At 37.2% G+C, this 14,805-nt stretch overlaps 1 protein-coding gene across 1 annotated transcript; it reads right to left on the bottom strand.

The window, feature by feature from the left end:
- Nucleotides 1-40: 40 nt before the first annotated feature.
- Nucleotides 41-14,378, bottom strand: LOC139570685 (serum amyloid P-component-like). The gene is made up of 4 exons (XM_071392781.1): nt 8,298-14,378; nt 1,627-1,684; nt 918-1,020; nt 41-672 (listed from the first exon to the last, which is right to left on the bottom strand). Exons 2-4 carry the CDS (start codon nt 1,682-1,684, stop codon nt 153-155), a joined length of 681 nt encoding a protein of 226 aa, XP_071248882.1. The 5' UTR covers nt 8,298-14,378; the 3' UTR covers nt 41-152.
- Between the last annotated feature and the right edge of the window lie 427 nt (nt 14,379-14,805).

Here is a 14,805-nt window from a genome sequence, read left to right as displayed (position 1 = left end):
GAGGATATTGCTTTAGGAAAGAATATAATGTGTTTCTTGATTTGATTAGAAAAGCACTTTTTATGATGATTTGCAGAATAGTTGTGAATAGACACACATGCGTATTCAGATGTTTGATTATAGTCAACATTTCTCAACGGCGCTGACACTGCTCATTCTTGGCAAGGTGTTTGCTTGTTTTCTAGAACCACATGCCCATCAATCGTGTACTCAAGGGACCTCCAGTTAAGGACATTCCCAGGGGTGAAATTTAAGTCGCTTGTGAAGCGCTGGATCTCACAAGGTGACAGAACATAATTCCACATGTGCACATCAGTGAGTTGACCAATAAACGCTTGTCCTTTATCAAAATTTCCACCATAAGAATCTTGCTCCTGACCTAGGATTATGATGGGTTTTCCATCTAGCACACTCCCAGCAGTGTATCCCATCTTCCTTGCACTTGGCTTCCCATTGATCCAAACCTGACTGAGTCCGGTGACTGAGTCCCAGCTGCCACACAGAGACATCCACATGTTCTGCTCATCTGGTAGCCCTGTGAATGCACTTCCCTCATATCTAACATGTAGCTCCATGTCACCATTGGACTCTTTGAACAACAGAAAGTCATTGGTGCTTGTCGGAGTTGCCATGGAAAAGATGGAAAACGCCCTCTTGACATCTGTGAAATACCTTTAAGAAATTCATAATACACACATTAGCTAAGCCTTGGAAATACATTTTGTGGCTGAAATTAACTAAATGCAAAAAAAAAAAAATATTACCCACTTATTTACTAAGAATAACCACTGAAAAATAAATATATCACAGGTGTTTGACTGCTGCTCACACCATAGTATTGTTGCCCATATGCATTGCACAGCTTTCTAATGCTAGATACAGACACATATTGAAGTATTGAATACTACATTGATTACCTGAGACATACTGTCACAGAAGTATAGTTTTCTCCCGTTGGCATTAGCCCCACATGATCAGAGTCGGACTCCTTTGGAAATGTGAACATTTTACCTGAGAGGTCTGATGAGACAGAGAGAGGACATTGTAAATACTGGTAGCCTCTGTATGATGAACAAATTATATATCTTTTTTTATTGAATCTTTATTTAACTAGGCAAGTCAGTTAAGAACTAATTCTTATTTACAATGACGGCCAAACCCGGACGATGCTGGGCCAATTGTGCGCCACCCTATGGGACTCCCAATCACAGCCGGATGTAATACAGCCTGGATTCAAACCAGGGACTGTATTGACGCCTCTTGCACTGAGATGCGGTGCCTTAGACCGCTGCGCCACTCGGGAGCCCATATGCTCTGATGTAAATTTCTCTTGTAGGCCATTTATATCTGAATAATTATCATATTCGACATGTGGAGACAGTATAGTCAGGCACCAAGACTTTTTGAGAGAGTTAATTTAATCATTAATAATTGCATGAATGACTGTTTATTCTGTTCTAACCTAAAAATAGACGGATTGCTGTTTTGTCAAGATCTTTAGGCTACCTTGGTACTCTCTGTCTTGGAAAAACGATACATGAGAAATAAAATACAGAGACAATATATTAATTGTAGCGTGACAAACTTTAGGCTCTGGATTTAGGAATAAACGGTCAGATTTCTCACCTTGAGGCACAGCCCAGCACATTGTAAACAGAGCATGCACAAGAAAGAGTCTCTCCATCTATAGAAAGAAAATGTAATCCAATCGAAACACATCATTTTTTTTTTAAATAGAAAATTGCATTACATTTACACAAATACACTGAGTACACCAAACATTAGGAACACCTTTTGAATATTGAGTTGCTGGCCCATGTTGACTCCAATGCTTCCCACAGTTGTGTCAAGTTGGTTGGATGTCTTTTGTGTGGTGGACCATTCTTTTTTATTTTTTTATATTTATTTTTTTATTTTTAGGGGTGGATCAGCTTAATATTGCGGAAAGAATGTTGCTTCCAATGTAATTGTCTGCATCATTTCCAATCCCCCATATTTTTGGGGGTAAATATATATATCCATACACGCATGCATACATATATACATACACATACCTATATAGACATACATACTTTTTTAAAGAATATACCTTTATTATTATTCCCCGCAACCCTACCACCGATCCCCCAATTGGAGTAAACTGATAAACATTTCTGCTTTTACCTTCAATTTATACATCTTATACCCATTTTACAGACACAGTCTACTTTATAATAGTTCTCTCTTGTTTGTTCTTAGTCCTTCCTCTATTTCTGTTGTCCATCCAGTTTTATTTCCACTTGTAACTGTGCTATTTCACAAAAGCTCCGCACCTATACACATTTCACAGATCCCGTATGCCCTACATTGTTTATCTTGTTATTAGTCCCACCCTTCAGTTCCACTCAACCCTTCCCATCTATCTTCCAACATCATCCATTTCGGATTTTTATTTGCCATATATTTTTCAACTGTGCTGTGCTGCTTCACAAAAGATTTGAACCTTCCTATTCTCATAGCTTCTACAGATTGTAAATTAAAAATAAACATTTTTGCTAAAATAATTATTATATTATTGATTGATTGACTATGGCTTTTCAAATCCCCCAGTATTGCTATCTGTAGCGTTAGTTCTAGGCAAATGTTGCAATTCTTCAGCCATTCCTGGACCTGTGACCAAAAACGAGCTACATATGGACAATACCAAAATAAATGATCTAATGACTCTGCCTCCTCACAGCAGAATCTGCAGAGCTGGGAAGATTGTATCCCCCATATATATAACATTCTATTAGTTGCAAGAATTTTGTACAGTAATTTAAATAGAAAAATTCGAAGTTTTGAATCCGGCGTTGTTTTGCGTATCAATTCATAAACCATGTGCCATGGAATGGGTACATCGAAAATCTCTTCTCAACTATTTTGCAATTTATATGGCACCGCTGTCAGTTTTTTGGTCCTTAAATGAAATTGGTATATGTTTTTATTTATCACACTTTTCTTTAACCATTTATGTTCTTTAATATAGGGCCGACATACAAGTTCCTTACTTTTTTCCCCTTCTACTTGCCTCTTCCATTTTTGTGGTAATGCAGCAATTAATTGGTTGTAATTTTGGGTAGAGCAGACATTTCCATATGTCTGTGTTAGCTGCATTTATTTATTTATGATATCATTCACAAAAATTATACATTTTTTAAACATTTCTTTGATAAATACAGTTTTTTTAATCAATTACTATATTTGAATTTAACCACAATATTTGTTGTACTATTTGTTCCGTCCTTTCAGGTGGATTAAACTGAAATTGCAACCAACTTTCTAAGGCTTGTTTCAAAAATAAGGATATTTTGGAGATTATTTCCTTTTCAAACAACCGAAAGTGAGCAGGTGTAATCTGAATAAAGGGAAAAAGGCCCTTCTTGAACATAGGATGAGACATTCGTACCAATTTACTAGAGAACCAGTTTGGATTTAAGTATAACTTTTGTATGACTGATGCCTTTAGTGAGAGGTCTAATGCTTTAATATTTAATAATTTCTGCCCTCCGAATTCATATTCGTTATATAAATAGGCCCTTTTAATTTTATCTGGCTTGCCGTTCCAAATAAAATGGAATATTTTTTGTTCATATAATTTAAAAAGCAGGTCACTAGGTGTAGGCAAAACCATAAGCAAATAGGTAAACTGTGATATGACTAAAGAGTTAATCAGGGTGATTTTTCCACAAATAGACAGGTATTTTCCTGTAGCAAGATCTTATCTATTTTTGCTAACTTTCTATAAAAATGTATTGGAGTGAGATCATTTCTTTCTTTTGGGATTTTATACCGAGTATGTCCACATCTCCGTCAGACCATTTAATTGGTAAACTACATGGCAATATAAAATGTGTATTTTTTAGTGATCCAATACGTAATATGGTACATTTATCATAATTTGGTTTTAATCCAGAGACGATAGCAAAGGTATCTAGATCCTCTAAGAGGCCGTGGAGAGACTCTAGTTGTGGTTTTAAAAGAAAACATGAATCATCAGCGTACAATGACACCTTAGTTTTTAAGCCACGGATTTCTAATCCCTTAATATTAATGTTTGATCTAATTTTAACAGCTAACATTTCAATGGCAATAATAAATAGATATGCCGATAGTGGACAACCTTGTTTTACTCCTCTAGATAGTTTAAAACTTTCTGAGATGTAGCCATTATTTACTATTTTACACCTAGGGTTACTATACATAATTTTAACCCATTTTATAAGAGATTCCCCAAAATTGAAATATTCTAGGCATTTATATATAAACTCCAGTCGTACTTTATCAAAAGCCTTCAAAATCAGCTATGAAAACCAGGCCTGGTGTCCCCGATATTTCATAGTGTTCAATTGTTTCCAGTACTTGCCTTATATTATCTCCAATGTATCGTCCATGTAAAAAACCTGTCTGATTAGGATGAATAATATCTGACAAAACTTTTTTTATTCTATGCGCCAAGCATTTTGCTAGGATTTTTGCATCACAATCCTGAAGTGTAAGAGGTCTCCAATTTTTTAAATGGACTGGATCTTTATATATACCACTTGGGTCCTGTTTCAGTAATAATGATATCAGACCTTCTTGTTGCGTGTCTGATAATCTACCATTTATATAGGAGTGGTTAAAACAAGCTAATAATGGTCCTTTGAGTATATCAAAAAAAGTTTTGTATACTTCCACTGGTATGCCATCCAGCCCTGGAGTTTTCCCATCCTTAAAGGCCCCAATTGCATCAAGCAGTTCCTCCTCTGTAATTTGGCCTTCACATGAGTCTTTCTGTACAGATGTTAATTTTACATTATTTAGAGGAAAAAAATCCATACAATTATTTTCAGTTAGTGGAGATGGAGGAGCCTGAAATGAAAACATATTCTTAAAGTACTTTACTTCCTCTTTCAAAATATCATTTGGTGAATCATGCATGACTCCATCATTTGTAACAAGTGTTAATACATTTTTTTGGTAGCATTTCTATATTGAAGATTGAAAAAGAATTTGGTGCATTTTTCCCCATATTCCATCCAGTTCGCTTTATTTTTATAATATATTACACTGGATCTTTCTTGAATAAGTTCCTCCATTTCTTTTTGTTTTTCCTCTAACTTATTCGGTGCCTCTATGGTACCGTTTTTATTGCTATCTAACTGTACTGTTAGTCCTTCAATTTCCTTTGTTAATATGGACTCTTTTGATCTAAATTGCTTTTGTTTTATAGATGAGTACTGAATTGCATGGCCTCTAAAGGCACACTTAAAAGTGTCCCATACAATAAGGGGATCTGCTGTACATATGTTATGTCTGAAAAAGTCAGTTATAAAATCTTCTGTCCTAGTTCTAAACAATTTATCATCTAGTAGACTTTGATTAAATTTCCAATATCCTCGCCCACGTGGAAATTCTGTAAGAGAAATATATATGCCAATTATGTGATGATCCGACCGCATTCTGTCCCCTATCAACACTTTTTTAACTTTTGGTGCCAGAGAGAATGGTATAAGAAAGTAGTCAAGACGACTAGCTTGATTAAGCCTCCGCCATGTATATCTCACTAAGTCAGGGTATTTAAGTCTCCATATATCCACTAATTCCAATATATCCATGACATTCATGATTTCCTTAAGTGCCTGAGGGTGATAGTTTGTAGTGTGATTTCCTTTCCGGTCCATAGAGGTATTTAAGACCGTATTAAAATCTCCCACTATAATAATAGAGTCTAGTGTTGCTTGTAGAGTTGATAAATTCTTATATATATTTTCAAAGAAGCTTGGATCATCATTATTCGGACCGTATAGGTTAATAAGCCATATCTGTTTATTGTCCAATAACATATTTAAAATAATCCATCTACCTTGAGGATCTGTTTGGACAATTTGCACATTTGGATCAAAATTATTGTTAATTAAAACCATCACCCCTTTTGAATTTCTTTGCCCATGGGAGAAATATATTTTGCCCCCCCAGTTCTTTTTCCACAAAACTTCATCTAAAACTGTTGAATGGGTTTCCTGTAAACAATAGATATTATAATCCTTCTCTTTTAGCCAGGTAAATACTGATCGTCTTTTCTTATTATCTGCAAAGCCATTACAATTGTAACTGGCTATACTTATTTCACCACTTACCATAATGAGACACACCTTTCAATTATTTTTATCAAAATATATTTTTGTAAACGTACTATTAAAAAGTAACATAATGATTGAGTGTCTATATAGTTGTACCATGATATTTGCATTTCTACTAAGTAAACCTCCAATTGGTCCCTACTATTCCACCCGCTAAAAGCCCTCATCTCGAGTTGGGTTGTCATCCCAATGCCCGGCAGACCACCCTCGACCCCCTGTATCCCATAGCCCTGAACCGACTGGGATCCATTCTTTGAAAAGAGCACACAGTGCCATTTACCGAATTGAAGTAGATCAATTGCCATATGCATTTCCATCGCTCTCACCTCGATTTTTATTATATATAGCTGTGGATCATCCTCTATTGTCCCTAACATCTTTTACTTCTTCCTTCGCAACAGTTGTGGGATACACACATACACCCACACACACTCAGCCCTTACCCCCACACAACCATAAGCTCACTTTCTCAACAATTGCACCATCCCAGAGCCCAACTCAAGATGGGTCATGATTTACAAATGCACTTGCAGTTGCAGCTGCATGAGAAGGCCTGCAAGACCGCGCAAAAATTGAGAGATTTATTTACCATTGTCACATCCTAGATGATGGAGGTCAAATGTACACCTTATTCCTGAAACACCCACAATACGGCCACCCGTCATGACCATGTCCCCACGCATCTCCATGTAGTCTGACTTTGATTTTGTGCCGCCAGGGCCACAATAATATACCCCCTCTCTGAATGTCCGAGTGTGACCCCCTTCCCATGGGTTACTGCAGCTAGTGTTGCCAGCACTGCCACTGCCTGGGTGGGGGCACCCCACCGGAATCCCCACCGGCTAGGTACAAGGTCGTCAAGGTTCTCATTAGCAGCTTTGAGAATTTCCTTGTATATTATGCTCTCCCTTTAGGGGGCTTTGGCTTTGCAGGACCAACCCTGCCAAGCAGGCTCAGAATCTTGAGGGGGCAGTGCTGCTCTTGGTCTCTGACCTCATTTTAGCTGCATACAGACCGCTTACAGCGGGCACATAAAACAGTTAGGGACTTCTCCTTAGTATCTGGGTCATTCAGGTGGGTGTCTAGGGTATAGGACCATGGACCGTACCATTAAAATAAGATAATAAATAATTAGATATCATTTATTTTTAAAATGTAGTTCTCCATGATAGGACAATAAATAAATAAGACGTATAATTCATTATAAAAGTATATCCATCATCTGAACAACATTGAAAGCCCTCTCATACCCGGCTCACAGCAATACATTGGCTCTGGGATATGCAACCATTTCATTACTCACTCACTCAACTTTCCAAACAACAAAAACAAAAATAAACACAAACCACACCATCCACACATACTGTGCCTTCTGTTTACTTAGTTTTTATCTTCACTATGCTGAATTAGTGCTTGTGTGTTCAATTAGTTATATGTGAAGATTTATAGAAAAGCTATATTTTTTATTGTATTGTTACAATCAATAACCGGGCTTGAATTGTGTTTATTTGAATGGTGAATGGTGGACCATTCTTGATACACACGGGAAAACTGTTGAGCAGTTCTTGACACAAACCGGTTTCCGACACCTACTTCCATACCCTGTTCAAAGGCACTTAAATATTTTGTCTTGCTCATTCACCCTCTGAATGGTACACAAGCACAATCCATGTCTCAATTGTCTCAAAGCTGAAAAATCCTTCTTTAACCTGTCTGCCCCCCCCCCCCCCTTCATCTACACTGATTGAAATGGATTTAACAAGTGACATCAATAAGGGATCAAAGCTTTCACCTTGATTCACCTGGTCAGTCTTTGTCATGGAGAGAGCAGGTGTTCTTAATGTTTTGTATACTCAGTGTATGCACACATATACAGTACCAGTCAAAAGTTAGGACAGACCTATTCATTCAAGAGTTTCTTTATTTGTAGTATTTTCTATATTGTAGAATAACAGTGAAGACATCAACACTATGAAATAACATATGGAATCATGTAGTAACCAAAAAATGTTTCAACCAATTAAAACCCTGTAGTGAGTAGGTGTGTCCAAACTTTTGACTGGTACTACACATTACACATTTTAGTGGTTAGAATAATAATATGTTAATGTTATAATAATGTTATCATCTTAATGTTATGATAATGTTGCCTACCTTGCCGGTTTTGTAAAAAAACAGATTTATCTTAGGGGATTCGTTCTCCTGTTGTTTAAATACTCATCTTCAGTCTTTGTGAAATATGGTAGTTATGCAAGCGAGTCACCTATAATGTAAAAGGCCCCTCGCTGCCAGGAATTACATTTTGCAAGTTATGCACTTTCACACAAAAAAAAAGGGTGATTTGAGTAAAAATCATGGTCAATATATTGTTTTCTGACCATTAGTCATGCGACAGTAGGGATTGTGAAAGTGTCAACACAGCATTCTAATGTATCTGCAATTGTATGGTGGTATTTTTCTGACTTTCTGTTCCTCTTTTCAATCAGCTGACTATTTTTCTATCAAGTTCAACGAGTCAATTTCCTTTGACTTTAAGGTCAAAACCTGATGGATCAGGTTTTTGGCCAAAGAATAAAATAGAGAAGAGGAAAGTATTTATATCTTAGTGGATTCTATTATATTCTATATAAACACATACAAAACAACACATTAGCTAGGTTTCCATCCAATTGGCGACAGATTTTCATGCGAATATTCAAAAATCTATCAAACAATGGCTTGTTGCTGATAAAATGCTGTGCGCCCTTACAAAAATGTACCATGGCAGTACAATGAAAGAAATACCATGGTACTATCATGTTTTTCTGGACACTACCATGGTAGGAAAATACTATGGTATTGCAAACAGTACCATGACTTGGCTACTCTTATACAATTCTAAAAAGGTATAAATTGTCATTTTATCTCATAGATACATTTCCATCATGCAATTCTCAACATATCCCTAAAAACAACAAGTTACAATGTTTCTCTTTGGGTGTGTTCCTAAATTCAATCTGTAGAGCAAGAGTGCGCTCTGTGCGTTAGTAAATTCAGAGAGTTATCAGATTGTCCATTCCTACATTTTTTGCTGACGTTTACTGACACTGGCCATATTCAAGGGGTGTTGAGTGTTGGTAAATTAATCAGTTATCCTGAGGGAATTTACGAACGCACCCTTACTAGGCAGGTTAGCTCAAGAGTGAGAGTGCTTGAAGCAACCACTAGAGCGAGCGGCTCCCTCTGCAGGCCTGAATCAAGGGCAACACCCTTGACTTTAAATACTGTAAATGATTACACAATGCCAAACATTTGACTACCATATACACTACATGACCAAAAGTATGTGGACGGACACCTGGTCGTCGAACATGTCATTCCAAAATCATGGGCATTAATGTGGAGTTGGTCCCCCTTTTGCTTCTATAACAGCCTCTTCTGGGAAGGCTTTCCGCTAGATGGTGGAACATTGCTGAAGGGGACTTGCTTCCATTCAGCCTCAAGAACATTAGTGAGGTCGGGCGCTGATGTTGGGCGATTAGGCCTAGTTCGCAGTCTGCGTTTCAATCCATTCCAAAGTTGTTAGATGGGGTTGAGGTCAGGGCTGTGTGCAGGCCAGTCAAGTTCTTCCACACCGATCTCGACAAACCATTTCTATATGGACCTCGCTTTGTGCATCCGTCTTACTGCTAGATGGTGAAGCGTGATATATCACTCCAGAGAACACGTTTCCACTGCTCCGGAGTCCAATGGCGGCAAGCTTCACACCACTCCAGCCGAATCTTGGCATTGCGCATGGTGATCTCAGACTAGTGTGCAGCTGCTCGGCCATGGAAACCCAAATCTTGTGCTGACTTTGAACCCTTCTTGAACATAGGATGAGACATTCGTACCAATTTACTAGAGAACCAGTTTGGATTTAAGTATAACTTTTGTATGACTGATGCCTTTAGTGAGAGGTCTAATGCTTTAATATTTAATAATTTCTGCCCTCCGAATTCATATTCGTTATATAAATAGGCCCTTTTAATTTTATCTGGCTTGCCGTTCCAAATAAAATGGAATATTTTTTGTTCATATAATTTAAAAAGCAGGTCACTAGGTGTAGGCAAAACCATAAGCAAATAGGTAAACTGTGATATGACTAAAGAGTTAATCAGGGTGATTTTTCCACAAATAGACAGGTATTTTCCTGTAGCAAGATCTTATCTATTTTTGCTAACTTTCTATAAAAATGTATTGGAGTGAGATCATTTCTTTCTTTTGGGATTTTATACCGAGTATGTCCACATCTCCGTCAGACCATTTAATTGGTAAACTACATGGCAATATAAAATGTGTATTTTTTAGTGATCCAATACGTAATATGGTACATTTATCATAATTTGGTTTTAATCCAGAGACGATAGCAAAGGTATCTAGATCCTCTAAGAGGCCGTGGAGAGACTCTAGTTGTGGTTTTAAAAGAAAACATGAATCATCAGCGTACAATGACACCTTAGTTTTTAAGCCACGGATTTCTAATCCCTTAATATTAATGTTTGATCTAATTTTAACAGCTAACATTTCAATGGCAATAATAAATAGATATGCCGATAGTGGACAACCTTGTTTTACTCCTCTAGATAGTTTAAAACTTTCTGAGATGTAGCCATTATTTACTATTTTACACCTAGGGTTACTATACATAATTTTAACCCATTTTATAAGAGATTCCCCAAAATTGAAATATTCTAGGCATTTATATATAAACTCCAGTCGTACTTTATCAAAAGCCTTCAAAATCAGCTATGAAAACCAGGCCTGGTGTCCCCGATATTTCATAGTGTTCAATTGTTTCCAGTACTTGCCTTATATTATCTCCAATGTATCGTCCATGTAAAAAACCTGTCTGATTAGGATGAATAATATCTGACAAAACTTTTTTTATTCTATGCGCCAAGCATTTTGCTAGGATTTTTGCATCACAATCCTGAAGTGTAAGAGGTCTCCAATTTTTTAAATGGACTGGATCTTTATATATACCACTTGGGTCCTGTTTCAGTAATAATGATATCAGACCTTCTTGTTGCGTGTCTGATAATCTACCATTTATATAGGAGTGGTTAAAACAAGCTAATAATGGTCCTTTGAGTATATCAAAAAAAGTTTTGTATACTTCCACTGGTATGCCATCCAGCCCTGGAGTTTTCCCATCCTTAAAGGCCCCAATTGCATCAAGCAGTTCCTCCTCTGTAATTTGGCCTTCACATGAGTCTTTCTGTACAGATGTTAATTTTACATTATTTAGAGGAAAAAAATCCATACAATTATTTTCAGTTAGTGGAGATGGAGGAGCCTGAAATGAAAACATATTCTTAAAGTACTTTACTTCCTCTTTCAAAATATCATTTGGTGAATCATGCATGACTCCATCATTTGTAACAAGTGTTAATACATTTTTTTGGTAGCATTTCTATATTGAAGATTGAAAAAGAATTTGGTGCATTTTTCCCCATATTCCATCCAGTTCGCTTTATTTTTATAATATATTACACTGGATCTTTCTTGAATAAGTTCCTCCATTTCTTTTTGTTTTTCCTCTAACTTATTCGGTGCCTCTATGGTACCGTTTTTATTGCTATCTAACTGTACTGTTAGTCCTTCAATTTCCTTTGTTAATATGGACTCTTTTGATCTAAATTGCTTTTGTTTTATAGATGAGTACTGAATTGCATGGCCTCTAAAGGCACACTTAAAAGTGTCCCATACAATAAGGGGATCTGCTGTACATATGTTATGTCTGAAAAAGTCAGTTATAAAATCTTCTGTCCTAGTTCTAAACAATTTATCATCTAGTAGACTTTGATTAAATTTCCAATATCCTCGCCCACGTGGAAATTCTGTAAGAGAAATATATATGCCAATTATGTGATGATCCGACCGCATTCTGTCCCCTATCAACACTTTTTTAACTTTTGGTGCCAGAGAGAATGGTATAAGAAAGTAGTCAAGACGACTAGCTTGATTAAGCCTCCGCCATGTATATCTCACTAAGTCAGGGTATTTAAGTCTCCATATATCCACTAATTCCAATATATCCATGACATTCATGATTTCCTTAAGTGCCTGAGGGTGATAGTTTGTAGTGTGATTTCCTTTCCGGTCCATAGAGGTATTTAAGACCGTATTAAAATCTCCCACTATAATAATAGAGTCTAGTGTTGCTTGTAGAGTTGATAAATTCTTATATATATTTTCAAAGAAGCTTGGATCATCATTATTCGGACCGTATAGGTTAATAAGCCATATCTGTTTATTGTCCAATAACATATTTAAAATAATCCATCTACCTTGAGGATCTGTTTGGACAATTTGCACATTTGGATCAAAATTATTGTTAATTAAAACCATCACCCCTTTTGAATTTCTTTGCCCATGGGAGAAATATATTTTGCCCCCCCAGTTCTTTTTCCACAAAACTTCATCTAAAACTGTTGAATGGGTTTCCTGTAAACAATAGATATTATAATCCTTCTCTTTTAGCCAGGTAAATACTGATCGTCTTTTCTTATTATCTGCAAAGCCATTACAATTGTAACTGGCTATACTTATTTCACCACTTACCATAATGAGACACACCTTTCAATTATTTTTATCAAAATATATTTTTGTAAACGTACTATTAAAAAGTAACATAATGATTGAGTGTCTATATAGTTGTACCATGATATTTGCATTTCTACTAAGTAAACCTCCAATTGGTCCCTACTATTCCACCCGCTAAAAGCCCTCATCTCGAGTTGGGTTGTCATCCCAATGCCCGGCAGACCACCCTCGACCCCCTGTATCCCATAGCCCTGAACCGACTGGGATCCATTCTTTGAAAAGAGCACACAGTGCCATTTACCGAATTGAAGTAGATCAATTGCCATATGCATTTCCATCGCTCTCACCTCGATTTTTATTATATATAGCTGTGGATCATCCTCTATTGTCCCTAACATCTTTTACTTCTTCCTTCGCAACAGTTGTGGGATACACACATACACCCACACACACTCAGCCCTTACCCCCACACAACCATAAGCTCACTTTCTCAACAATTGCACCATCCCAGAGCCCAACTCAAGATGGGTCATGATTTACAAATGCACTTGCAGTTGCAGCTGCATGAGAAGGCCTGCAAGACCGCGCAAAAATTGAGAGATTTATTTACCATTGTCACATCCTAGATGATGGAGGTCAAATGTACACCTTATTCCTGAAACACCCACAATACGGCCACCCGTCATGACCATGTCCCCACGCATCTCCATGTAGTCTGACTTTGATTTTGTGCCGCCAGGGCCACAATAATATACCCCCTCTCTGAATGTCCGAGTGTGACCCCCTTCCCATGGGTTACTGCAGCTAGTGTTGCCAGCACTGCCACTGCCTGGGTGGGGGCACCCCACCGGAATCCCCACCGGCTAGGTACAAGGTCGTCAAGGTTCTCATTAGCAGCTTTGAGAATTTCCTTGTATATTATGCTCTCCCTTTAGGGGGCTTTGGCTTTGCAGGACCAACCCTGCCAAGCAGGCTCAGAATCTTGAGGGGGCAGTGCTGCTCTTGGTCTCTGACCTCATTTTAGCTGCATACAGACCGCTTACAGCGGGCACATAAAACAGTTAGGGACTTCTCCTTAGTATCTGGGTCATTCAGGTGGGTGTCTAGGGTATAGGACCATGGACCGTACCATTAAAATAAGATAATAAATAATTAGATATCATTTATTTTTAAAATGTAGTTCTCCATGATAGGACAATAAATAAATAAGACGTATAATTCATTATAAAAGTATATCCATCATCTGAACAACATTGAAAGCCCTCTCATACCCGGCTCACAGCAATACATTGGCTCTGGGATATGCAACCATTTCATTACTCACTCACTCAACTTTCCAAACAACAAAAACAAAAATAAACACAAACCACACCATCCACACATACTGTGCCTTCTGTTTACTTAGTTTTTATCTTCACTATGCTGAATTAGTGCTTGTGTGTTCAATTAGTTATATGTGAAGATTTATAGAAAAGCTATATTTTTTATTGTATTGTTACAATCAATAACCGGGCTTGAATTGTGTTTATTTGAATGGTGAATGGTGGACCATTCTTGATACACACGGGAAAACTGTTGAGCAGTTCTTGACACAAACCGGTTTCCGACACCTACTTCCATACCCTGTTCAAAGGCACTTAAATATTTTGTCTTGCTCATTCACCCTCTGAATGGTACACAAGCACAATCCATGTCTCAATTGTCTCAAAGCTGAAAAATCCTTCTTTAACCTGTCTGCCCCCCCCCCCCCCTTCATCTACACTGATTGAAATGGATTTAACAAGTGACATCAATAAGGGATCAAAGCTTTCACCTTGATTCACCTGGTCAGTCTTTGTCATGGAGAGAGCAGGTGTTCTTAATGTTTTGTATACTCAGTGTATGCACACATATACAGTACCAGTCAAAAGTTAGGACAGACCTATTCATTCAAGAGTTTCTTTATTTGTAGTATTTTCTATATTGTAGAATAACAGTGAAGACATCAACACTATGAAATAACATATGGAATCATGTAGTAACCAAAAAATGTTTCAACCAATTAAAACCCTGTAGTGAGTAGGTGTGTCCAAACTTTTGACTGGTACTACACATT

This window comes from Salvelinus alpinus, chromosome 3 (genome assembly GCF_045679555.1).
Source record: "Salvelinus alpinus chromosome 3, SLU_Salpinus.1, whole genome shotgun sequence".
NCBI lineage: Eukaryota > Metazoa > Chordata > Actinopteri > Salmoniformes > Salmonidae > Salvelinus > Salvelinus alpinus.
This window is presented reverse-complemented; position numbering and strand designations above follow the sequence as displayed.

Excerpts from the sequence above, each read along its gene's own strand:
- LOC139570685 (XM_071392781.1), bottom strand. The coding sequence starts at position 1,684 with ATGGAGAGACTCTTTCTTGTGCATGCTCTGTTTACAATGTGCTGGGCT. Across the intron at positions 1,021-1,626 it reads GTGCTGGGCTGTGCCTCAAG|ACCTCTCAGGTAAAATGTTC; the intron begins GTGAGAAATCTG and ends CTGTCTCATCAG. Across the intron at positions 673-917 it reads TCTGTGACAGTATGTCTCAG|GTATTTCACAGATGTCAAGA; the intron begins GTAATCAATGTA and ends AATTTCTTAAAG.